A 25,002-nucleotide genomic window follows, 5' to 3' on the forward strand; every position below is an offset into this window, starting at 1 on the left:
TGTGCCACCAGAACCATCGTTTAATCCCCATGCCTCCTCCTCCGCCGTCGACGCCTACATCATCCTCTTGCCGTTGCCATCAGGAAAAAGGGAGATAATTAGGGATAGGGAAAAGAAGAGGATGTGTTAATGATATGTGGGGTCCATCATTTTTTTATTACTCCCTCCGTTTCAGGTTAATGGTCAAAGTGGAAATGACTGGTAAATGAGAATGAGTGGCTTTATGAACCTCTTTGTAAGCACTTTTGGTAGTGCAATCTCCTGATGGAGTATGCTTCCAGCAAAGTTTGTCTGGGTCTTCATTTGGAACAAGCTGAACATTCTGAATGGCTTGGATTGCTTCTTGGTCAAAAATTTGTTGCAGCTTTTGTGTCCCATTTTTTGTTCTCATCCCATAATTCTGCAACCTTAGAGGGCAAGTGCATATTAATAGCCCGAGAGTTTAAATGATTATCAATGTTTTCCCAGATTGAACATCAAGGTTGATTCCAGATGAATACCTGACCTTGAGAGAGTTGCCAAATAGTTGAAGAATTTAGAAATTTTCTAACTTTAAGGATAGAGGACCAGAAGGCAGATTTGGAAATGTTTTCATTAGCTTTCCAGAAAGAGGTATTATTCAAATATTTTGCTTTGATAATAGTAGAAACTAGATCATTTGGATTACTAACAATTCTCCAAGTTGATTGAATAAGAAGACTTTGATTAACATTGAGCAAATCTCGTATACCTAGTCCTCCTTGGTCTGTAGGTTTGCATATACCCTCCCACGATCGCCAACAAACTCATTTTTTACTGTCCTCAGTTTGAACTCCTGTCCACTAAAATTTCCTCATAATAGTTGTTAGTTTATTAAGCAAGCATTTAGAATTAGAATAGTGGACATATATAATAAACATGGATGGAAGCAAAAGTGGACTTAATAAGAGAGTGCATGAGAAAGTTTGTTTGCTTTGATCATTGTCAACTTTGCTATAAATTTATTAGGGGGTGTTTAGATTCATGGGGGTAAAGTTTTAGCGTGTCACGTTGAATATACGGACACACATTTAAAGTATTAAACGTAGACTAATAACAAAACAAATTACAGATTCGTAGTACTAAAATATATCATATCTCTCCAAAATAACTTATATTATGGGACGGATGGAGTAGTAAATACAAGCACCAACATGGCCATGTTAAATATAAGATTTAAATTCGGATAAGCTAATTCCACCACATAAAACTTTACTAGTCGAGCTACGCTCACTTCAATTTGCCTCTAGTTTTATTCTTGGTCTTTTATCAAAAAGAGAAAAAAAAAAGTTATTATTGTTGGTATTTTAATTGTTGTCTTCTGCGGTGTGAGAAACTAAATGGGCCATAGAAACCGAAATATGGGCCAATACATGTCAAGCCCATTTCTCATGGGCCGCCACAACCATCATCTCACTCCCTCTCTCGATTATCCGTTGCCACACGCTCGCAAGCAGAGGCGGCCGGCGACGGCGCGATGCCGCCGAGACGAGGGTCGCAGGCGGCAAGAACAACCGGCTGGCGGCGGGAGCCGGGCGGGCGATGCGAGCAACCGGTGCGGCGGCGGTCCGACGGCCGGGGAGGGAGTGGAAGTTTGGAACCACTCGAGGTAAACCTTCCGAATCGGTAGAAACCCCCCAACTCTGAATTTGCTAGGCTTTTATTTTGGGGATGTTCACTTTGATGCCAAAAAAAACCTTACTAAATTTTGGCATTACCAAAATTTTAGGGCCTGTTCACTTTGATGCCATTTTTAACCTTACCAAATTTTGGTAAAGTTGTCAAAAAAAAAAGTGGCTACATTTAGTTTGCTGCCAAATTTTGGTAACTACATAAGAAATCCTGCTAAAATTTTGTTGCCAAAATATACCAAAATTTTGACAATGGTAAGGTTTTTTTTGGCAACAAAGTGAACAGGCCTTGGTATAGTTGCCAAAATTTTGGCAATGGTAGGATTTCTTATATAGTTGCTAAATTTTGACAGTAAACTAAATGTAGCCATATTTTTAGCAACTTTATTAAAATTTGGTAAGGTTGAAAATGGCATCAAAGTAAACAGGCCATTTATCTTTCCTGTGAATAATCGTATATAATCTTAGGAACCGAATAAACCCAACCAATATAATCGATATAAAAACCATCATGAACTGAGGACATAAATCTCGCACCCCCAATAAAAAAGCTATCGATCAACAGATCAACTGATACAACATTTCAGCCATCTGATAACCTGAGCTAACTAGGCTACACAGTATTCTGAATTTCTGACACAATTCTTGCGTTAAAACGGATAAAGTGGCCTAACAAAGTAACAATGTACCAAAACAACTCATTTAAAAGTTCCGACATTGGAGAAAATCCACGAAGGCGCCATCCATGTTTTCATCTGCATCACAGAAGCCTGAAACTCTATCCCTGTTCTATTAGAAAATCATGCTGATGAATACAATACTAGTAATAGGTGAAATGAAAAAGATTGAAATACCCAAAATCAGTGCCCTCACATGTCAGAATGCAAAGTTGATTTTTTTACACTGGAAGCATGTCTTCCCATTCTAATTGTCGTATCTGATACAAACAACAAGGAATTTCAACATTGAATACGAAAAACGTTTAAGAAATAAAACAAGACAGACATGATCGAATCTCAGTGCGGAACCATTTGGCACTCGAACATGTTCAGTTTATCTGCATTGTTGCTTGAAGTGATAAGTCAAATCTCAGGATAGAACCATTTCGCACTCGAACATGTTCAGTTTATCTATATCGTTGCTAGTAGAGTAGAAGCGAATGAATTGAACCTCCGAATGAACCGTTTTGCACTTGAACAGTTTCTGTATTGTTTTGTTTTTTGACCGATTTATCTGATACTACAGAAACAAAACTTGGCTCATCGTCCATCCAATATTTATAAAACTACTGTACATTTGGCAACCCAATACCCAAGATTTAAAACTATTGTACATTAGGCCACAGCCATAAATAGTTCAGGAAACAAATCTTGGTTCATCTAAATTTATATGATAAATCTTAAGAGTAAATCTTGGTTCATCTAAAATTATATGAGAAAACTTAAGAGTGCAAATGTTGTTGGTTAGACACTCCCCCTTCAGGTTCTCTCATTTGCATGTTGAATCTGATGTACTCATTTTCTCTCTTTTGCTTGTTGATTCTGATGTACTCTCTCTTTTGCTTGTTGATTCTGATGTACTCTCTCTTTTGCTTGTTGATTCTGATGTATTCCACCAAGTGTTCGGTTTGGGCCCAGGAGAAATTATTCCTATCTGCAGCTGCAAATTTTCCATTCAATGTGGCCATAGCTGGCTGGTTGCAGCAGATTGGGCACCAACTTTATAACTGCCAATAACAAACAATATAGCTTGACAAACAAATAATAACACATCCTGTATGTGAAAATTTCAATCTTGGACCAAAATATATGTTGTACTACAAATAATAAACATTAAACAGGTCTGATAAATCAGAGAGAAAGCTTTGTCCATCTAAAATTAAATGGAACTAATGTACATTGGACCACAGCCATAAATAGTTAAGGAAACAAATCTTGGTTCATCTAAAATTATATGGAAACAGCATTGTCCGATTGAGATGATGTTTGCACTCTTCTTCTAACATGGCACCGGCTGCAAGGTTCCAGAACAGTCAAATTAACTGTAGATGGAACTTTATCCTCAATGTATGTTCTGATAGCCGCGAGCCCCCTTGGAGCTTCCGTGAGAACACCATCTATCATGGGAAAACACCGCCTATACTTATCTTGATCACACCTAGGACCATAAATGGTATCCAATGTAAGACACTCAAGTGACACCGCATTATTGAGGATATAACATGTTAGTTCCACCAAGCTCTTCGCAGAGCTGAAACCAGTGATCTTCACACTCTTGAGGTGGCCATGGTGGTGTTCAGGTATGTGTCTCAGTTGTGAATCCGTGAAAATCGATTCATTCACCATACGTAGAGTCACCTGACCATGAAAAGGATGATATGCTTGAATTAGACCCAGAGTGATAAAAAAAGCTTTGGAGGATGAAATGAATGAATGAACAACACTAGTGCCTTACATTTAATATCAAAGTCTCCAAGGAAGGAGATGCATTGATAAAAGAAACCAGAGAGAAATAGTCATATGGCCGGGAAATGGTCGATCCTGTTATCATACGAATGGTCAGGTGCTTAAGGTAGATGAATTTGGTAGGTAGCATTGGTGCATCAACCACCTGCACAACAAATATGGCATGTATCAGATTTATTATACACCAGGTATTATTAATGTAATCCGTATATAACATTCCCTAATGTAATCCATATATATGGTTATACTAATGTAATCTGTATATATCGCTGTACTAAAGTAATCCGTATATATCGCTATACTACAACACCTCATCTTTTAGAGAATATATACCTCATTCACTGATTCAATGACAAGAGTTTCAAGATTTGGCATAATGGATGGCAGATTGGCACGAGCATCATGGATTGCACATCCCATGTCTAGTTTCTTCATTTGCAGCGTTTCCACAACTGAGAAGTTAACCCTGAATCCTCTATGGAAAAAACTAGAGAGATTTGGAGCTTTGCTCTCTATCACTTTCAAGCTTGAGCATTCAAAAACACTAAGTCTGCTGAGCTGCTGTAGGGCGAAAGGTATCTTCAGGCAAGTTATCTTCGTGCATTGAGTGAGCTCTAAATGCTCCAAAGCAAGAGAGTTGGAAAGAAGGCACTCTAACTCAGCCCATGTAGCTCACTAACCACAGAGACAGACTTGTTAGGCTTCTCAAGGGGGCAAGTTCAGGTGTGGGATGGAGGGCACAAAATCGAAGTTTAATGTACCGAAGTGAGTCTCGAACCCCATCAGACAAAAGTGAGCATGGGAAGTTGTATTGTTTGTTTGTCAAACAAAAAAAGGGTGAGTTCTTCGATCCCTGGTTTAAGAGCAATCTGAAGCCAACTGTCAAGATAACTAGTGCCATCGAACCCACACATGCCACTGTAGTCAAGCTTGAACGTTTTCAAGCTAATGCCTGAGTGGTTCCTGAGAATGCACCCAATTTTTCCGTGGAAATTCTCGCCAAACGCATTTCTCTTCAAGCCAATCGTGTCTTTATTAAAGATAAGATTGGGATGACACCTCCAAGAACGTAGAAAAGCACGAGATACGCAAGCAGCACGAGCAGCTTCACGCATTGACATAAAGGAATGTATACGAGACAATATGTCCTGCATTACACAAACATCAGATAAAAGATCAACATTGATATTGCAAATCCATATGATTACTTCAATTGGAGAAAGAAAAAACAGAAGAATCACACAGAGTAATGTTCTGCCCCAGGTAGCTCTCCACATGAATGCACAGGGTGAATTGCGTTACATAGGTTAGATAGTGCAGAGGAACATAACCGTGCTAGGGAAACTCAGTACTGCATAGAGAGGTTTTCCTAACAGTGTTATTTTAGTGGTTTTCTAAATGAAAAAAGAGACAGTTGCTAACAGCTAGCACCAATTAACAACTACATGATATATTTTTACTTGCATTAGTAGTTGACCATAATGTTTCCTTGTTATTGCAAGTAGCACCCAATTATTGTAAGTTATCAACATGGTACTAAAGCATCCCACTTATGCATCAAATTCTGGAGAGATGTTAGCAACCTTTGCAGAGAGAACAGTCACTAATAGTACTGATAATGTAGGACTGTGATCAAATCGCAGCACTAAAATAATCTTTGCTGTTTATAAATGATGCTCCCTCCATTTAGTTTCAAATTGTACTAACCAATGCCATATAAAACAAATGGAGGGAGTAATATACAGCCAGCCTATGGGTGAGACGTGGTGATATTATGCTTGCAATCTAAGCCTGCATCATCAGAATTCAATGCCTCGTACCTCAGGAAGATATGGGATTGAATTTCTCATCATTTTGCCAGCTTGAGAATGACCATCGCCATCATGTTCACACGGTGATATCTTTCTTTTACCCGTTGAGGCAATAAACCCAGCTGCTGCGACACGAAAGGGATTGTTATGGTAGCAGAGACATGAATCGAAGAAAAGCAAGAAAAAGGCACTTCAATCCCCTGAGATCTCACAAAAAAAGGAGCTCAAACGAAGAATGTGGAAAGGCAATAATCTGAGCTGTTCACCAAAGTGAAAAATTTGAAGCCAAACAAATGAAAAATGGGTATCCGGCTCACATCAAACCAGATGAGCCAGTTATTAGTTAGGCAATAAAAAGAGCAGCTTTTTATGAGCTGACAATGACAAACACATCTACCGAGCCAAACGTGACAGAAAAAGAGATGGGCGAAAGAGTTGTTCCTGTTCAGAGAGGAAGGAAGCTTACAGCGGGCTCGGATTTGCGGCCGGCGATGCCGACGCCGCCGCCGGCCGCGCCGCTGGGACATGAGCCGGTCCGGCGCCAACATCCCCAAAGACGAGCTCACGAAGATACCCCCTTCCTCCCTCGGATCTGACCGAGAAATCACTTCCGTTTCCCCCTCCTTCAGATCTCTCCTCTTCTCCTCTCCTGCCTATTTGCGGTTCGGTTTTGAACTCAAATTCGCACCGGCGACGGCGACGGCGCCGGCGAACGGCGGGCGGAGCTATCTACTCGCCTACAGAACGACAAAAGTAACCAAACCCTATTCGGTGTGGGGACTGGGGAGTGGTTTGATCTTTTTTTTTTTTTTTGGCTTTTGGAGATGATCTCTTGCTCCGGTCTTATTGGATTGCGGAATAAGTCAATTCTGACTCCCTCCTGGGCTTGTTGAATCGCATCCCCAACTGTAAAACCAACCAGGTATAAGTCTCCCCCAACTTTAAAAATCGGTGCAAATTGATTCATTTGTGGGCCTGCCACTAGAGAGGGTATTGGTTAGCCCATATTTATACCCAAATTTACCCATCCCCACTACAATTCGTGCCTCTGAGCGTGCACCCGGCTCATGTTGTCTGTCGTCCGTCCACGAGGTGTGCCCCTAGAGGGAGGCGCGACCCCCACGAGGGGAACACGCGCCCTTGACCCCTCAACTCCGCTTTTCTGGAGCCACTCCTTCGAGGCTATGCGTTGGGGGCTTGGGGTGCTCATGGACACTTCTTCTGTATCTGCAATTTCCCCTTCTACCCTTGGCCTCGTCGCTGGGAGGAGGTGGACAGTGGTGGGAAGGAACCAGAAGCGGCGAGGAGGTGGAGACGCAGTCGACGGCCCTGGCGAGGACAGATTTGCGACGATGACGGCCTAGGGACGACGCAGCCGACCAGATCTGGACTCCTAACGCACCGCTCGTCGTCGGCCACCGTACCCCACGCGCCACTCTCCGTCAGCAGTGATGGGAGAGAGAGGTGGCGACAACAGGTGTCAGCGAAAGAGAGGTGGCGGGAGAGAGAGAGTGGATTTGGCTGCCGGCGAGGTGGACGGCGACCGGCGACGAGAGATAGTAGGAGAAACGGCGACGGCCGCCGAGATAGAGAGGGAGAGAGCAGTGACGGGTGAGAGAGGGAGAGAGAGAGGTGAGCGATATAGGCAGGAGAGAGCGGGAGGCGGCGGCACATCTGGGCGAGGAGGGAGAGGAGAAGCGGCGAGGGGATAAAGGGGAAGAAAAACCGCGAAAAGAAAAGACAAAGAAAAAGAGAAGAGATGGGAAGAAGCTAGTGGGTGCTCGGTGGGCTAGGGGTAGGGAAGGAAATCCATACATGTGGCTATGGGTTGAGGCACTCTGTTGTAGGTTAGAGTACCTTCATTGGTTGCTTGAGATTTTGAAGAGCCCAGCTGTGACCTACGAGTATCCCCCATTGGGAGATGGGTGCCCTATGAACTTATGATGTGGCTTTGGTTAGTGAGGGCACCCATGGAGTGACTTTGGTTACAGATGCCTTACGTGGGTATTGCAGAAGCTAACAGCCGACAAAATGAGTGAGATAAAAGAAGAAAAGGAATTGCCCTGGGCAGAAGCCTTGTTCAGCTCGGGGCACCTACGCCATGATATTTCCGTACCTTCGCAGTTCATCCTTGCCATAGAACAACAGCGTCGTCGACCTCATGCCATTGCTCCTGTGCTTCACGGATGCCAAGCAAAAAGAAGCCAGCAACAACAAAGTCTATTGTCTATTTAGGCCTCCTTTAATTCAAAGGAAATTTATAGGAATTTTAGAGGATTTTATTCTTATACGATTTTTTCATATATAGCCCTTTGAATCAAATAAATGAATTCTATGTAATCCTATGAAATTCCTATGAGATGCCTAATACCATGCACATGAGGTTTTATCTCATAGAAACTTTCCTCTGAGTCTTCATCTCTCCTCTAATCCCTGCATTTTTTCGGCGGCCCAATCAAATGGTCATTCCTGTGTTTTGCAATTCTCTGTTTTACCTTACATTTGTATTAAAATCCTACGTTTTTTCTGTTCCTATATTTTTTCAATCCTGCGATTCAAATGGCCCGTAGCATGTTAAAGTCTATTGTCTATTTCACAATATAAATATTTCTTTCTTTTGTGATGATAAGATAGTATTTTCTTTTGAGGGATAAAGATAATCTATTGTTTTATAGTAAAAATGTTGAGGTATGACTTCTTTAAGTTTTCTTTTTATAAATATAATAAATTACCCGCGCAGATGCGCGAGCTTCTTTCCTAATTATTATAAAGATTATAAGTTAGATGACCTTGATTTTACAAAATCATAGCTTAACTAGAGAAACTACTTAGACTACTGGTATAAGGATAAAGACAAACTTCATCTACAGTTGGCGAAAATATACTTAGCCTGTGTTCGCATGGGGTGGATGGGAACTTATTCCCTCCGCACGGAAAACGGAGCGGTCCATTAGCGCGTTATTAATTAAGTATTGGCTATTTTTTTTCAAAAATAGATTAATTTGATTTTTTTAAGCAACTTTTGTATAGAAACTTTTTGTAAAAAACACACTGTTTAGCTGTTTAAAAAGCGCGCGCGCGAAAAACGAGGGAGATGGGTCAGGAAAAGGAGTTGCAAACACAGCCTTAACTGTCATTTATCCTAGTGTCCTTAAAGTTATATGTTGTCATTGTCTTTCTTGATGAATCCGAATATATAAGTTCGAAAACAAGCCGATTATTATACTGATTGAATTTCGTTAACATTACCACTACTAAAACTACAACGAAATATAATAACGAAGAGTAACCGAGCTGTATATCATGGCTCATTATTAGAGTGAGTAGTTTACACATTCCTCGCGAGTCCAAGTTCAGTTGCAACGTCAACTTCAGAGACACATCGCTCGGTTGAAAACTATCATTTCTTACTAGGACTCACATCAGCTAGCTACACGCTACTGGCCGCCCCTGATCTCAAAGCTAAAACCGGTGTGCGAGACCGAAGCGCTATCCGGGTGGGCGATAGCCTGCTGCATGCCGCGCCGGCGCCGGCGCCGTCGCCGTCAGCTTGGGTTCAATTCTGAACACATTTGTTGCCGCTTTCTGCTTGACTTTTATGCTTTTGGCGACTTCGATTGGTGCAGAACTAAAGAAGAATCTGACTTGCATCGCAATATCGCATGGTATGGTAGTAGTACTTGTGATCTCTGGAGAGGAGTTCCTTTTGCCAATGTCAAATAAGATATTATGCTAATATTAACCCCTTTACGGCTTTGTGTTACCTACCGGCAACCGGCTGACTCTGTTTAGATCCAAACTTTTTCTTCAAACTTTCAATTTTTCCATCACATTAAAACTTTCCTACACACATAAACTTTTAACGTTTATGTTACATCGTTCCAATTTCAACCAAACTTCTAATTTTAGCGTGAAGGAAACACACACTACGTCCTGGTAGGCCTCACATCCTTGTCACCGTCTTTTCGTCCTGATTAGTTCCACGCATTTTGTGGAAAAAACTGGTGGCACGATCGACTCATATATCAGAATAATGTTCCTGAGAGGCTTCAACGACGTAGTATTAAAATCAGTGATAAGTTATATGATAAACTGATAATGCGATTAATTGCATGGACTGTGTAGCAAAATTAACGCAGCTTTTATAAGATCTGACAAATTAAAGGTTCTGGAGTATCATTTGTGAATTGCGATGCCCTGGATTCAGGAACCTCTCTGCAAATTGCTGGTGAAGCAGACAAATGAATTGGACGGGAAAGGGAACAGGTGAGAGGATGAAAATGAAAGAAAGAGAGATTAGAGAGAGAAGGAAAACCACGGGATTATTCTGATGGTATTTCACCCGGATAGAAAGAAGATATTCTCCTGGTAGTGGATTCGTGCCCCTCTTTTTTCAATCTGATGCGAGACAGAGTTCTTAGTTTGGCGAGCACGGTTGACAAAGTTATTCAGAAATTATAATATTCTGCTTGTGATTCGCCAACTGGGCATTCATCTATGCAGACATTGAACTGATAATCTATAGTATGCACAGAGATAACGTCAACATTACGAAACCCAAATGAGCATCTTTTCCATCCCAAGCTGCAAGTCTCCATCCGTTTCATATTATAAGTCGCTTTATTTCTTTAATTTTTTAAAAAAGTTTTATCAAATTTATAGAAAAAATAACAATATCTATAATACCAAAGTAGTTTGTTAACTATTATATTGAACATATTTTAATGATATATGTTTGTTTTGTGTTTAAAACGTTACTATATGTTTTTATAAATTTGATTAAACATAAAAACTATTTAACTAGAAAAAAAATTAAAGCAACTTATGATATAAAATGGAGGGAGTAGATTAGCCATGAATCAAAGCAACTTAACGAGAGGCCGTGCAACGTGAGCGCCACGTCAGTGAAGACCGAGTCAAATTAGCCATGTAGACGTCACATCAGCCAAAACCGCTGAGGGATCTCATCTGCACTAGTTTTGACAGGACCTATTGTATATGGTTTTCCCGTTAACAGGTTAAGAGACCTTAGATGAACTTATTCCAAAAAAAAATGTAAAGCATCAAGACCTCCCTAGTATGGATGGCCATAAGGTCCAAGGCTCGACGGCACGGCCCACGTCACGGCATTTTGGCACGGCACGGCCCGACAAGGGTCGGGCCCGTGCCGACCCGCGATGGAAGAGGAGGGAGAGAAAATAGACTTATTTTAAAAAGGCATGATGGGCCACCCGGGCCTTTGAACCGATACGGCACGACCCGACTGCTGGTGGGCCATGCCTGGACCGGAGGTGCAGCCCATGGGCTGACACGGCCCATGCCGGGCGGGTCTTATGGCCATCTATACTCCCTAGTCCCTACTCCCCTCTTCCCAATTTTCCATACCTAATACGTAGCGTTTGGTTATAGCTTTAGCTCCGCCCGCCGCCGCCGTCGCCTGCGCGAAGTTGAGTTCAAAACCGAACCACAAACAGACTGGGATTGCATTTGCAATAGGCAGGAGAGGAGAGGAGTAGAGATCTGAAGGGGGGGGGGGGGGGGGGGCAAGCGGAAGTGATTTTCTCGGCCAGATCCGTGGGAGGAAGGGTATCTTCGTGTACTCGTCTATGGGGATGTTGGCGCTGAACCGGCTCATGCCCCTGCGGCGCGACCGCCGGCGGCGGCGGCGGCATCACCGGCCGCAAATCCGAGCCCGCTGTAAGCCTCTTTCCTCGCTGAACAGCTCACCCGCCCATCTTTATGTTAAGTTTTGGCTCGGTGGATGTGTTCGTTATTGTCAGCTCATAAAAAGATAGTATTTCTTTTTAATACCTATCTAACTCGTCTGGATTGATGTGGGCCTGTTACCGATTTTTCACTTGTTTGACTTCAAATTTTTCACTTTGGTGAATACGGAATAGCAAAGATTATTGATTCTCCACCACTTTCTCCGTTTGAGCTCCTTTTAAGTTTTATTTTTTTTTTCGCACAACTAAGCAACGGGGTATTTCAGATGGGTGATACCCTGCATAGGTTCCTCAGGAAAAAAAAAGATCAAATTAATTTTGGGAGATATCAAGGGATTGAGTGCCTTTTTCTGCTTTTCTTCCGTTCATGTCTCTGCTACCATAACAATCCTTTTTGTGTCGCAGCAGGTGGGCTTATTGCCTCAACGGGTAAAAGAAAGACATCACCCTGTCAACAAGATGACTATGATGGTGATTCTCAAGCTGGCAAAATAATGAGAAATTCAATCCCAGACCTTCCTGAGGTACGAGGCATTGAATTCCGATGATCCAGAAATTTTCTTTAGCCTGGGCATGCTTAGGCTGCGTTTGAGATGACATCTATGATGAGATTATGGTCCACATGCAAAACGAGACAAGTGATTAGGGTATGGTTAATTAGGTATTAATTATCCATAGATTAAAAAAAAGATATAACAAAACAGAAGAGAGAGATAGTGACCTCTGACAATAATCTATCAGCATCAAGAGTCCAATAACATGTTCTGCTTGTTTGCCATTTTTTGTTACCTGTCTTAAACTAGTGCACAATTAAAAGGCTGCTTTGGTGCTCAAATAGTCGTGCAGGATACCATACTAAACTACAGACTGCACCATATAGAAGCATGACGCCTGGCGCCGCTTGTTGCCCAGGAGCGAATGCCATTGGCTAGCAGAGGAACAGCATCAGAGTCCACAGCGGCAAAAGACTGGGAGCCCGGGCAGCTGCCCATGCTGGCCGGGCCCTGAATCCGCCGCTGCTTAGATTTCAAGCATAATATCACCACGACTCACCCATCGGACTGATTATCTTGCTGACTGTGCTAGGCTGGCTGTATATTACTCCATTTTTTTTATATGACCATATGGATTTGCAATATAAATGTTGATCTTTATGTCCTCCATTTTTTCTTCACGCATTCTGATGTTTGTGTATGCAGGACATATTGTTTCGTATACAGTCCTTTATGTCAATGCGTGAAGCTGCTCGTGCTGCTTGCGTATCTCGTGCTTTTCTACATTCTTGGAGGTGTCATCCCAATCTTATCTTTAATAAAGATACGATTGGCTTGAAGAGAAACGCGTTTGGAGAGAATTTCCACGGAAAGATTGGGCGCATTCTCAGGAACCACTCAGGCATTAGCTTGAAAACGTTCCAGCTTGACTATAGTGGCATGTGTGGGTTCGATGGCACTAGTTATCTTGACAGTTGGCTTCAGATTGCTCTTAAACCGGAGATTGAAGAACTCACCCTTTTTTTGCCTGAAACAAACAGACAATACAGCTTCCCATGCTCACTTTTATCTGATGGGGTTCGAGACTCACTTCGGTACATTAAACTTCGATGTTGTGCCCTACATCCCACACCTGAACTTGGCCCCTTGAGAAGCCTATCAAGTATGCATCTGTTGTATGTGAGCATTACATGGGCTGAGTTAGAGTGCCTTCTTTCCAACTCTCTTGCTCTGGAGCATTTAGAGCTCAATCATTGCAAGGGGATAATTTGCCTGAAGATACCTTGCACCCTGCAGCAGCTCAGCAGCCTTAATGTCGTTGAATGCTCAGGCTTGAAAGTGATAGAGAGCAAAGCTCCAAATCTCTCTAGTCTTTTTGTTAGAGGATCCAGGGTAAACTTCTCCCTTGTAGAAACATTGCAAATAAAGAAGCTAGACATGGGACGTGCAATCTGTGATGCTCGGGCCAAGCTGCCATCCATTATGCCAAATCTTGAAACTCTTATCATTGAATCGGGGCATGAGGTATGCATTCTCTAAAAGATGAGGTGCTGTAGTATAGCGATATATACGGATTACTTTAGTACAATGATATATACGGATTACATTAGTATAATGATATATATGGATTACGTTAGTGAGTGTTATATACCGATTACATTAGTAATACCTGTTGTGTAATAAATCTGATACATGCCATATTTGTTGTGCAGGTGGTTGATGCACCAATGCTGCCTACCAAATTCCTCTATCTTAGGCACCTGACCATTCATATGATAACAGGATCGACCATTTCCCGGCCATATGACTATTTCTCTCTGGTTTCTTTTATTGATGCATCTCCGTCCTTGGAGACTTTGATATTAAATGTATGGCGTTGGCGCTGTTCATTCATTCATTTCGTCCTCCAAAGCTTTTTGATCGCTCTGGGTCTGATTCAAGCATTTCATCCTTTTCATGGTCAGGTGACTCAGGTACGTATGGTGCATGAATCGATTTTCACGGATTCACAACTGAGACACATCCCTGGACACCGCCATGGCCACCTCAAGAGTGTGAAGATCACTGGTTTCAGCTCTGCGAAGAGCTTGGTGGAACTGACATGTTATATCCTCAATAATGCGGTGTCACTTGAGTGTCTTACATTGGATACCATTTATGGTCCTAGGTGTGATCAAGATAAGTATAGGCGGTGTTTTCCCATGATAGATGGTGTTCTCACGGAAGCTCCAAGAGGGCTTGCAGCTATCAGAACATACATTGAGGATAAAGTTCCATCTACAGTTAATTTGATTGTTCTGGAACCTTGCAGCCGGTGCCATGTTAGAAGAAGAGGGTGAACATCATCTCAATCATGCAATGCCGATTCCATTCAATTTTAGATGAACCAATATTTGTTTCCTGAGCTATTTATGGCTGTGGCCCAATGTACAAGAGTTTAATTATCTTAGATGGACGATGGACCAAGCTTTATCTCTGTATTATCAGACATGTTTAATGTTTATTTTTTGTTGTACATGTATAAGCTGAAGATTTATATGTTTTTTGTCCAAAGATTGAAATTTTCAGGTGCAGGATGTGTTGTGATTTGTTTGTTACGAGCAGTTACAAAGTTAGTGTTCAATCTGCTGTAACCAGGGTTTGCACTTTTAATTTCAGCAAAAATTTCGGTAGCACCGGTATTTACAAATTTTTGGCACTTTTTGACCGAAATTATTTGAAATTTTAACCATACTTGAATAAACTTTAACCAAAATCAACAAAAAAATTGAGGAAATCCAAAAAATTCGGTTGATATAATGACTTGCTGCAGATAGGAATCTCTTCTCCTGGGCCGAAAGCCCGAAACCGATTGCAAGCAAACTTGCATTCCACACGCTCATTCATTTTTCTATCATTGTATCCAACACTTGGTAGAGTACATAAGAATCAACAAGCAAAACAGAGAAAAGGAAAACTTGCATTCCACACGCTCATTCATTTTTCTATCATTGTATCGAACACCTAGTAGAGTACATAAGAATCAACAAGCAAAACAGAGGAAAGGAACACTTGGTAGAGTATTCGTAAGAATCAACAAGCAAAAGAGTCATCAGATTCAACATGCAAATGAGAAACGAAAGGGGAGTGTAACAGACAACATTCGCACTCTAAAGTTTTCTCATTAGATCGCAGTCTTAGGTGGAGTGCTTTGTACTCCCTCCGTCCCTAAATATTTGACGCCGTTGACTTTTTTAAACATATTTAACTGTTCGTCTTATTCAAAAAATTTAAGCAATTATTAATTTTTTTTTTATCATTTGATTCATTGTTAAATATATACTACTACTCAAGTTTTTGAATAATATTTATAAAAGTTTTTGAACAAGACGAACGTTCAAACATGTTTAAAAAAATCAACGGCGTCAAACATTTAGGAAAGGAGGGAGTATTATGTTTGGTGTACATGAAACAATGAAACAACTAGGTGGCAATGAGAAACTATTATTGCAAAATACTCTATCGAAGATGAATGGCTACAGAAGGTCTTGTTATGAGTGTGTGTACTGAATTCTGGCCAGGATTAACCAGGAGATTTTGTAATCCCCTATAACTCTTGGTTTTGGTTTCTGGTAAGGCTGCAGCCTGATCCTTTTTGAAGCAAACAGGTCTGCCAGAATTAAAACATGCACTAAGAGAGTCCTAGAGACACTAAAATAGTCATCAGATCACAATTCACAAACTTCAAGTTGGCATAGCAAACCTGTTGGTATGATATACCAGAGGGCATTTGGAGTTGGAGACACTTTTCCTTGATGGATGGCACTAGAAAACTCAGTTTCCATCAGGGGCTTACGAACCAAACTCTTGAAAGGGAACCTGAATTTCAGCCATTAAAAATAAAATAACCAGCATTTCTCTGCATTTTAAACTGTAGAAGAAACCCATAGAAATATTTGCCAAGACTAAATCATGAATCAATAACAAACCATTAGAGACAACACGACCCAAACAATGACATCAAACTAGGAGAACGAACCCAATAAGAAAAGCAAAACTTAACTGGGCTGGTTGGGGCTTCCTCAAAGAAGAAAATGCATTTGGAAAAATATGTTCAGTCCTCCATCTGAAGTAGCCTCAAATACCCCCCTAATGTCTCTTTCCTGACACTGAAACACAAAGAGAAGCATACCAACTTTGATCTTCTTTATGGAAGCTGCAGCGTGGCCAGGAAGCCCAAAATGTTTTTTTCGCTACCATAAAGCATACACTTCAGGTTTTGATTAAATCTATTCAGCAGGTACTGTTGCAGATTCCTTTAAAATGAAAGAGGAGATAATGGGACAATGCAAAGTATAACCAATGCAGGTTTTGTTCATCGAACACTTGCGGTTGCTATTCTCCAGAAGATTAGGCACTAGTAACAACAAGCAAGTCACTCACATTTAGACTTCGCATTTCAAAACAAATCAGCAACGATCATGACCAGTATACCTGAAGAACAATGTCAGGACCCCAACACAACAGTGCCAAAATAACAAAACAAAAGCTTCTATGGTTTCAATAAATACCTCAAATCATACAAGATCAAATATCAATCAGGTACAGGTACTACTGTACTAGTGCTTCAGTCTCCAAAATTAGATGATGCAAGAACGGTAAAAAAAAAAGGCATACAAACTGAAAAGAGAACTACGAAAATGAAGGTCAAATGTATTTTCCATTGCAAAGGGAGAGGAAGAACAAAGAATTATCCCACAGTTTACCAGCTCAAATGCAGATGGTTTGTGTTGGACCATATGGTGAAACTTGATGCCCCGATCCACCGGTAGTCAGAAGACCAACGCAGTCGATGCAGAATGAAATAGCCCGTACGCCATGAGAGAAATCCTAGCACGGGAGGAAATCCAGCCGAAGGGGGAAGCTCGCTGCAGCAGGATCTACAGGCGTTGGTGTCGTCGAAATTCATCACATAAATCGGCTAAGCTCATTGCCTTCCCTTTCAGGTGAATTTGGGAAAAATAAATGGCACGGTAACCAAGGAATTCGAGAGAAAAAAAATCTGAACCCGGTGGATCCACAGTTTCCGCTGCAAGAATTTCCACGAACGATCTGATGGCAACAAAAAACGAACGGCAATGGAAGAACACGCAACAGAAATGCAGCAAAATTCAGAAAGGGGATTTCACAACAGATGGAAGAAATCATTCAACGACGTCACAAGCAAAGTAAAATTCTGATGGACAACACTTAGTAGATCGGATGGACATTTCCATTCCATGGTATAGTTGCTTGGATTCAATTTACAATGCTCGAAGCGATCTGCATCTGCTACTAGTATAAGCACATGGACTCATGTACTACTGTTGATGAGATTCTAAGAATGTTACTCATATACTACTAAGGTCTCAGGATCGACAGTCGCAAAAGCAAGAGAAAACGAGAGTAGTCTACTGGAAGAAAATGTAGCAAACAACCCTCACCACACGCTCGGCGCTCGTACTCTTCACAAACGCGCCCCATGGTCATGCATCGTCAGCTTCCTCGTTGTCACCTTGCGGGCTGCCGGACTCCGGGCCGTCCTCCCCGTCGTCGGATCCATCATCGCCACCGAACTCCGGGTCATCCTCGCCGCCGTCCGGTCCGTCGTCGAGGCCGAGCTCGGGGATGAAGACCACCATGGTGTTGAGGTCGGCGACCTTGTCGCGAACTCTCTCGACATTCGCGACAAGCCAGTCCCGATCGCGCGTACCATTGATCATGTGGTCGACGTGGTGGCGGAGGAAATTGCCTGCCGTGACCGCGACCGCGTGGAACGGCCCCTCCGGCCCATCGACATGGCGAGCGATGTGGGGGAGTGACCAGCCGTACTGAAGGAGGAGGCGGGCGGCGTCGTGGTGGAGGGCGTTCTCCCGGAGCATCGGCACCAGAACGTCGACGATGACGACGATCTCGTTCGCCAGGCGCGCGAGCTGACGAAGCTTGTGGTCACGGACCAGATCCCACCCGCGCGGGAGCCGACTGGCCTTCGTCAGCAACTCCAGCAAGGCGGGTGCCTGGCGGAGCTCTACGTCCGTGACGATGACCTTGATGGGGTCGTCGCGGCTGGCGTACAGCATCGCCGCCTCGCGAAGCCCCGAGATTGTGAAGAGAGGCGCCGCCATGCTCTCCTCCTCCTCTTCCTCTTCCGCCGCCTCTCTCTACTCCGGATGGATAATGATTTGTGGCGGTCACGGCGACCCATCTCGTGTGGACTTTATACAGACGAGGGGAGGGAGGGGATTTCTTCCGGAAGTTTCGATCTGACAAGCGGAGATGGCGTGGGAATGGGAGAGAGGGGATTTCTTCCGGAAGTTTCGATCTGACAAAGCGGAGATGGCGCGGGAATATTTGGCCGAAAATTTGAAGGCGGGCGCGCCACCGCCTTGCCCCGCCGCATATGCACGGACGTCTCGAAATCCTCCTCCTTCGTGGTCACCTCCAAAGTAGGCCAAATGGGCGGCCCGGCCCAGCACGGCACAGGCCCACCAAAGGCACGGCCCGATAGGGCACGGCCCGTTAGGCACGGCTCCATAGCGGGCCGTGCCGTGCCAGCCCACGTGCCGTCCCTCCAGCCCAAGCACGGCCCAAGGGGACGTCGTGCCGTGCCGTGCTGGCACGGGCCCATTAGTGGCACGTGGGCCGGCGCCGGCCCGAAGGGAGGCCCAGAGGAGAAGCGCGCCAGCGCCGCGCCGCCACGCGGGTGGTCTCGCCTCGCGCCGTCGCCTACCGCCCGCCTGGTGCGCGACACGTGGAGGCGAAAGATTAGAGTCGCGGCTCGCCCGACGCGGCGCGGCGGCGACGCAAGCGTGCGTAGGAGCGGGAGTTTTGACCCAAAAAAAATGCGAAAAGAAAAGGAATGCATGTTAGTTGGGTGCATCAGTGCATGCATGTTTTTGACGTCGCCGAGGTCATTTATGCAGCAATAATAAACGAGAATTAATTCAAGAAGCAGTTATGATGCATGTTGGTTGGGGTGGCAGTGGCTGCACGCCTGCACTGCCTATTCGGTTCTTGTGCACGCATGCCGCACAAACCAACCATGCACGCATGCATGCTGTGAAAAAGAGCGATTGGTTTAACTAATCTCGGGAAAATCTCTCACAATTAAATCCTCGCATGTATGCACGCAATAAAAAAGAAATTCACTGGTTCATAGTGTACTGCGACGATCAAACATTAATTTTTTCGATTGTAAATAGAGGGAGTATATTGGAAAAATACGTGGGGAAAAAAGAGTAATGATCTTTATTGATGTTTACATGATACATGCTGCCTCGTTAAAAACTTTGTCATGTAAAAACTCATATTTGAGAAAACCATGACAAAGAAAAGAGTACAGCCTAAAGATCAATACTCATAAAATAAAAGTAGCTACTCTGGTTCTTCCTGATCTAAATAAAGATTTTCAAACTGAGCGACCAGCTCCTGATTGTCAGCCGTGTATTGTGCATGTTCTGCAGCTAGCTCCCAGTCTTTTACACTTAGTAGCATTTCTACATGATCACTGCTTAGACATGTTCTTCTGTCTTCGATAATTCTTCCGGTGAGACTGAAGGCCGATTCGGAGGATACCGTAGATACGGGCACCGTCAACACATCTCGTGCTAGTTTTGAAAGCATAGGATATGACATCTTATGATCATTCCACCACGCGAGTACGTTGAAGTCTGATGATTCGTGTCTGATGGCGTCACTGTCCAAATAGTTGGACAACTCTCCGACAGCTCCGGCATCAACGCTTGGTGCTGATGAACTACCACCGCCACCATTGTTGCTGGAAGATGAGCCTCCCCAAATTCTGCTCCATTGTAATTTCTTCTTACCTGCCGTAGGGGCAGGTGGAGGCCTTTGCAAGCGAACTCCCTGAAACTTTAATTCATACTTTCGGAACACCTCATATAATTTAGTCTTAACATCAGAATAATAGTTAGAATAATCAACATTTATAGTTTCTCCAATAAGTGACAGAAGATTGAGTAATCCTCGTAATTTCCCTCTAGGATCAAGAATAAAAGCAAAAGCATACAACATGGGGAGGTTTTTCCAATATTTAAGATATTTTTGTTTCATACTAAAGACCGCCGACCCTAAAAGTTCATCATTTTCGTACTCTTTCAACAAAGTGGCAATTTCAAGAATATTGTGCAAAATTAAATTAGCTGTTGGATGATATACTTGAGATGAAAGAATAGTGCAATCATGGAATGTTTCAAGAAATTGAAAAAACCTTTCGACAACATACCAAGTATGATCTGTCAGTAGCGGTTGTCCATCCCTTGTCAGAACATTTCGTGTTTGAAGAAAAACAGTAAGTAAATCCTTGTAAGGTAATACATTCTTTAACATTAGATAAGTGGCATTCCACCGATGTTCTGCATCAGTTATAAACTTACGTGGAAGCTCCTCCGATGCCACACAATACCTTTTCCATTGTGCAATCCATGGGTTAGAACTAGTTAACCACGTGATTGCTTGACGAACAGCGTCGATGTGTACATTTACTCTCTTAAATCCACTTTTAACAATTAGATTAATTATATGGCATGCACAACGTTGATGCAAAAGAAATGATTCAGCATAAACACAAAACAATGGTTGTAGAATCTCCATAGCCTTAGAATTTGCAGATGCATTATCCAATGTTACTGCAAAGATTTTATCTGCAAGATGATACTCATTAACAACCTCTCGAATTCTCTCTGCAATATTTTCACCCGTATGTGAGACATCAATTAGCCTTAACCCAAGAACTCTTTTTTGCATTTGCCAGTCATCATTAATAAAATGTACAACTACACTAACGTAATCTTCTTTAGCCTTACCACTCCAGATATCCGAGGTCATGCTAACAGAAAAGGTGCATGTACTAAATAATTCCTTTAGTGATTGAGAACCTTCATCATAGACATTTTTCAAATCACGAGTTGTGGTTTGTCTACTAACAGCTTGAAACCTAGGATTATGAGCAGTTTTAATGTAATTTTCAAATGCAGGACTCTCACCAAAGTTCAAGGGTAAATCTTGTCTAGCAATTAAACGTGCAAGAGATTTTTGTGCTACCATAGGATCGTACTCCCATGTACGTACCGTACCATATGGATTCAGTAGGAGTTGTTGTTGTCGCAATTGGATCCCTTGCTTCTTTGCGCATGACTCAACATGACGCCTCAAGTGTCCTGTTCCACCTGTTGATTTTGCAGATAAATTATGTTTGCATATTCTACATTTCGCGTATGTTACCTGCTTTCCGTCGGGGCCTATCACAGCCACTTCATCAAAATGTTGCCAAACACCTGAAGTTCGTGATCTCTTTGAGCCAGTGTTCGTTGATGCACTCCCGCTCACAGTTCCTGATCCATCTGAAGCCACCGGTACCTCGTCCAAAATTGGCGGTGTTGGCGCCGATCCGGTGGCGTCATTTTCGTATGACCCTGATAGGTAATTAGGGTCGAAGTCACCTAAAGTGAATGACGGGCCGCTCGGATCGTCCATGCTGAAATATTACAACCAAATAGACAGAATTTCAAAGACAAAATTGTTCATATAACTAGAATAATAATAATAATATTCTCCAATTCTTTCTTACCTTCTTTACACCTTGTGCATGCAGACTTGCTAGAAAAGTGGACTCCACAAAGTATTTTTGATTTTTCAACAAATCTTGTTCAGATAAGATCAGAACACAAGAGAACACAAAATGGAAGGTTCGGATGATTCAAATCTCATCAGTAGTGGGTGTCCTACTTATAGGGAAAAGTTTAATTTTTTCTGATATTTTTCGCATTTATTTCATATTTTTTCTTCTCCAACGGTCTTCTCTGGCGCAGCCGCAGGGGGACGGCCGGACGGGCGCCGCACCGTTGCGTTGATTGGTGCCGCTGGCGGTGGCGACACGGCGTTGGCGGGCAGGTGGGCCGTGGGCGCAGGCGCGTCCGCGCGTGATTGGCGAGGGGAACACCGGGAGAAGCGACGGGCACGCGAAGCAAGGGAGGGCGCGATCGCGCGAGGCGCCGCGCGACGGGATTGGCGCGCCCCCGCCCTCTCCGCGTGACCGCGTCCGTGTGCTGCGGTTGGGCCGTCGGCCCGTCGGCCTCGGGAGAGCAAGCGCGCCTGCAGTTGGTGGTTGGGGGCGGCACTAACGGGCTGCGACATGCGGCCCGATGGCTTCGGCCTCTCGTGCCGTGCCGGGCCACGTGTCGGGCCGTGCCGTGCCGGGCCACGTGTCGGGCCGTGCCGTGCCGGTACAGTAGCCGTGCCGTGCCGTGCTGGCCCACGGGCTTTGGCGTCGGCCCAGGCACGGCACGCCCGACCGGGCCGTGCTAGCACGGCCCATAATCTCACGGGCACGTGCCGTGCCGTGTCGGTTACTGTAGCATCGTGCTTGGGCCGGCCCGACAGAGCACGGCCCATTTGGCCAGCTATAGTCACCTCCGTCGTGCCGCCGCCATCGCCCTCCTCCTCCTGAGCGGCGACGGCTTCCTCTGCTTTGTCTCTCAGTCCTTCCTCTTCCTCATGTTCGACGGGCGCGTGGACGCCGCCATGCGCCGTCGCCAGCGGCTTCTTGTCCCACATGGACTTGCCCCTGTGCTCCAGCCCGTGCGGCGGTGGCTGGCCGAAGGGGAGAGAATGGGAGAGAAAGATAGGAGGGTGGAAGAGGGGAGGAAGAGGAAGAGAGAGAGGATGATATGTGGGGCCCACATGTCAGTGGGCCCTATAATTTTTATGTGTGTGAATGACAAACGGATCCCACGTATACGTTTTTAATTCAAATGCCAACTAAACACCACGTCAATCCCACATAGTAGGTCAACCCTGCTACATCAGCAAAAATGCCATCTAAAACCATCAAGGGAGTCAAATTGCACCGATTTCAATAATTCGGGGGTCGCGATATCCGGTTTTGCGGTTTAGGGTCATAGATTAGATTCGGGTAAGTAAGTCAAAGTGGACTTCCAAAAGAAAAAAGAAAAAAGAAAGGTAAAGGGCGTGCTCGAGCAGACCATGCCGGGCTGGCCAGCCCGTTGCTGGTGCGGCCCAAAAACAGCACGGCCTACTGCAGTACTGCTAACCGGATTGTGTCTTGTCTCGGTCGTCTACAAAGTGAATAAGTCTACTTTACATTCTTCATCTCGTACCTGATCGAATCGACTGGCTTACCACAAAACCGTATAACACCTCCTTCTCTTTCCCCGCCCATTCATTCTCTCATCATTTCTCTCATCCGGATGGGTAATGATCTTGAGAGTGACATGCTAAAGAAGATTAATTAAGAAGATACCATTGAAGATTTTATTTCGAAATACACTATAATAATGTTTTAGTGCGATGTTTTCCAGGTGAAGATTAGAAAAATATTCTTCTTCCATTTTATTTTATGTTGCTATGAGTATAAAAATATACCATGAGTAAAAAATACAATTGTTTTATTTTATGATTTACTTTCTCCATCCATCCTAAAATAAGTTCACCTAGTATATGATGTGACATTCCCTAAATCTACAAGTTTAAACAGATAAATTTTTCAGATTCATAATACTATAATATGTTACATTCTATACTAGATACATTTATATATTGGGACGAATGGAGTAAGTTTCATACTTGTCTTTTTTTTTTGCATATGACCTCCAAAATTCACGGGATGTCGCTTCTCCTATCTACCACTCCCTCCATCCTAAAATACTCTCTCTGTCCCAAAATAGAACCTAGAATCGGATGAGACATTTCCTAGTACTATAAACCTAAGATCGGATGTGCATATGTCACTTTAAAATCTTATATATTATAGGACAGATGGAGTAGGAACTATAGCCTTTTTCTTTTTCGTGTGTGCGGTACTCGTGGTTTAGAAAACCATACGGTTACCATGGTTATCACGTGCGGTAACCTTCTCATTTTTAAAACCATAGTATATCTCGTGATAATCACACGGTTTTTACAATAACCATGTGGTTACCGCAGTAACCGCCAAATCGCGGAGTGGCGGTAACCTTTTGGGTTTTGGGGAACCCTGGCGGTAGTGCGGTGTGCCTCGCACGATGGAAATGAAAGAAAGGGGGAGAGATGGAAAACTACGCATTTCATGGCTTCATTAGAGTTACACACTCACACAGGCTTTGCAAGTCAAGTTTAACTGCAACGTCAACTTCCGAGACCCATCGGCCATCGCTCGGTAGAAGCCTAATCATTTCTTCACCTCTCATTTTCTCACATCAGCTACTCAAAGCATAAAACAGCGTGCGAGACCCAAGCACTATCCGGGTGATATCAGTAGCTGGCTACTACTAGCTGCTGTATGCATATGCCACCGTTGCTGTCAGCTGGTTCAATTCTGAACACATTTGTTGCCGCTTTTCTGCTTGACTTTCAGGACTTCGATTGGTGCAGAACTAAAGAAGAATCTGACTTGCATCGCAATATCGCACGGTATGACGGTACTTCTGATCTCTGAAAAAGAAAAGGAAGAGGAGTTCGTTTTGCCAATGTCAAATACTCTTTCCATCCCATAATATAAGAGATTTTGAGTTTTTTTTCAACGTTTGACTACTCGTCTTATTCAATTTGTTTTGAAATTATTATTTATTTTATTTGTGACTTACTTTATTATCCACAGTACTTTAAGCATAATTTTTCGTTTTTTATATTTGAAAAAAAATTAAATAAGACGAGTGGTCAAATATTTCGGATATAAACTCAAAATCCCTTGTATTATGAGACTGAAGGAGTAAAAGATATTAAGCTAGTATTAACCCCTTTACGGCTTTGCTTTACCTACCGGTAACCGACTACGTGCTGGTAGGCTTCACATCCTTGTCACCGTCTTTTCGTCCTGATTA

At 43.3% G+C, this 25,002-nt stretch overlaps 2 protein-coding genes and 1 pseudogene across 3 annotated transcripts; 1 reads left to right on the forward strand and 2 right to left on the reverse strand.

Moving 5' to 3' along the window:
* Positions 1-3,425: 3,425 nt before the first annotated feature.
* On the reverse strand, positions 3,426-6,765 carry LOC127770694 (putative F-box/FBD/LRR-repeat protein At3g49030; annotated as a pseudogene).
* A 4,691-nt stretch (positions 6,766-11,456) lies between these two features.
* LOC127770695 (putative F-box/FBD/LRR-repeat protein At5g56810) lies at positions 11,457-14,838 on the forward strand. Of its 2 annotated transcripts, none has more exons than XM_052296506.1 (5): positions 11,457-11,622; positions 12,060-12,175; positions 12,851-13,669; positions 13,858-14,013; positions 14,110-14,838. In XM_052296506.1, the coding sequence occupies exons 1-5, from the start codon at positions 11,532-11,534 to the stop codon at positions 14,482-14,484; spliced, it is 1,557 nt and encodes a 518-aa protein (XP_052152466.1). In that variant the 5' UTR covers positions 11,457-11,531; the 3' UTR covers positions 14,485-14,838. The 2 variants fall into 2 exon arrangements, with proteins under 2 accessions (XP_052152466.1, XP_052152465.1); XM_052296505.1 differs by having other exon boundaries at positions 12,057-12,175; positions 14,110-14,837.
* Positions 14,839-16,991: 2,153 nt separating this feature from the next.
* Positions 16,992-18,437, reverse strand: LOC127771605 (uncharacterized). The gene has a single exon (XM_052297537.1). The coding sequence runs from the start codon at positions 18,286-18,288 to the stop codon at positions 17,650-17,652; it is 639 nt and encodes a 212-aa protein (XP_052153497.1). The 5' UTR covers positions 18,289-18,437; the 3' UTR covers positions 16,992-17,649.
* Between the last annotated feature and the right edge of the window lie 6,565 nt (positions 18,438-25,002).

The sequence above is a fragment of the Oryza glaberrima genome, chromosome 4 (genome assembly GCF_000147395.1).
Source record: "Oryza glaberrima chromosome 4, OglaRS2, whole genome shotgun sequence".
NCBI lineage: Eukaryota > Viridiplantae > Streptophyta > Magnoliopsida > Poales > Poaceae > Oryza > Oryza glaberrima.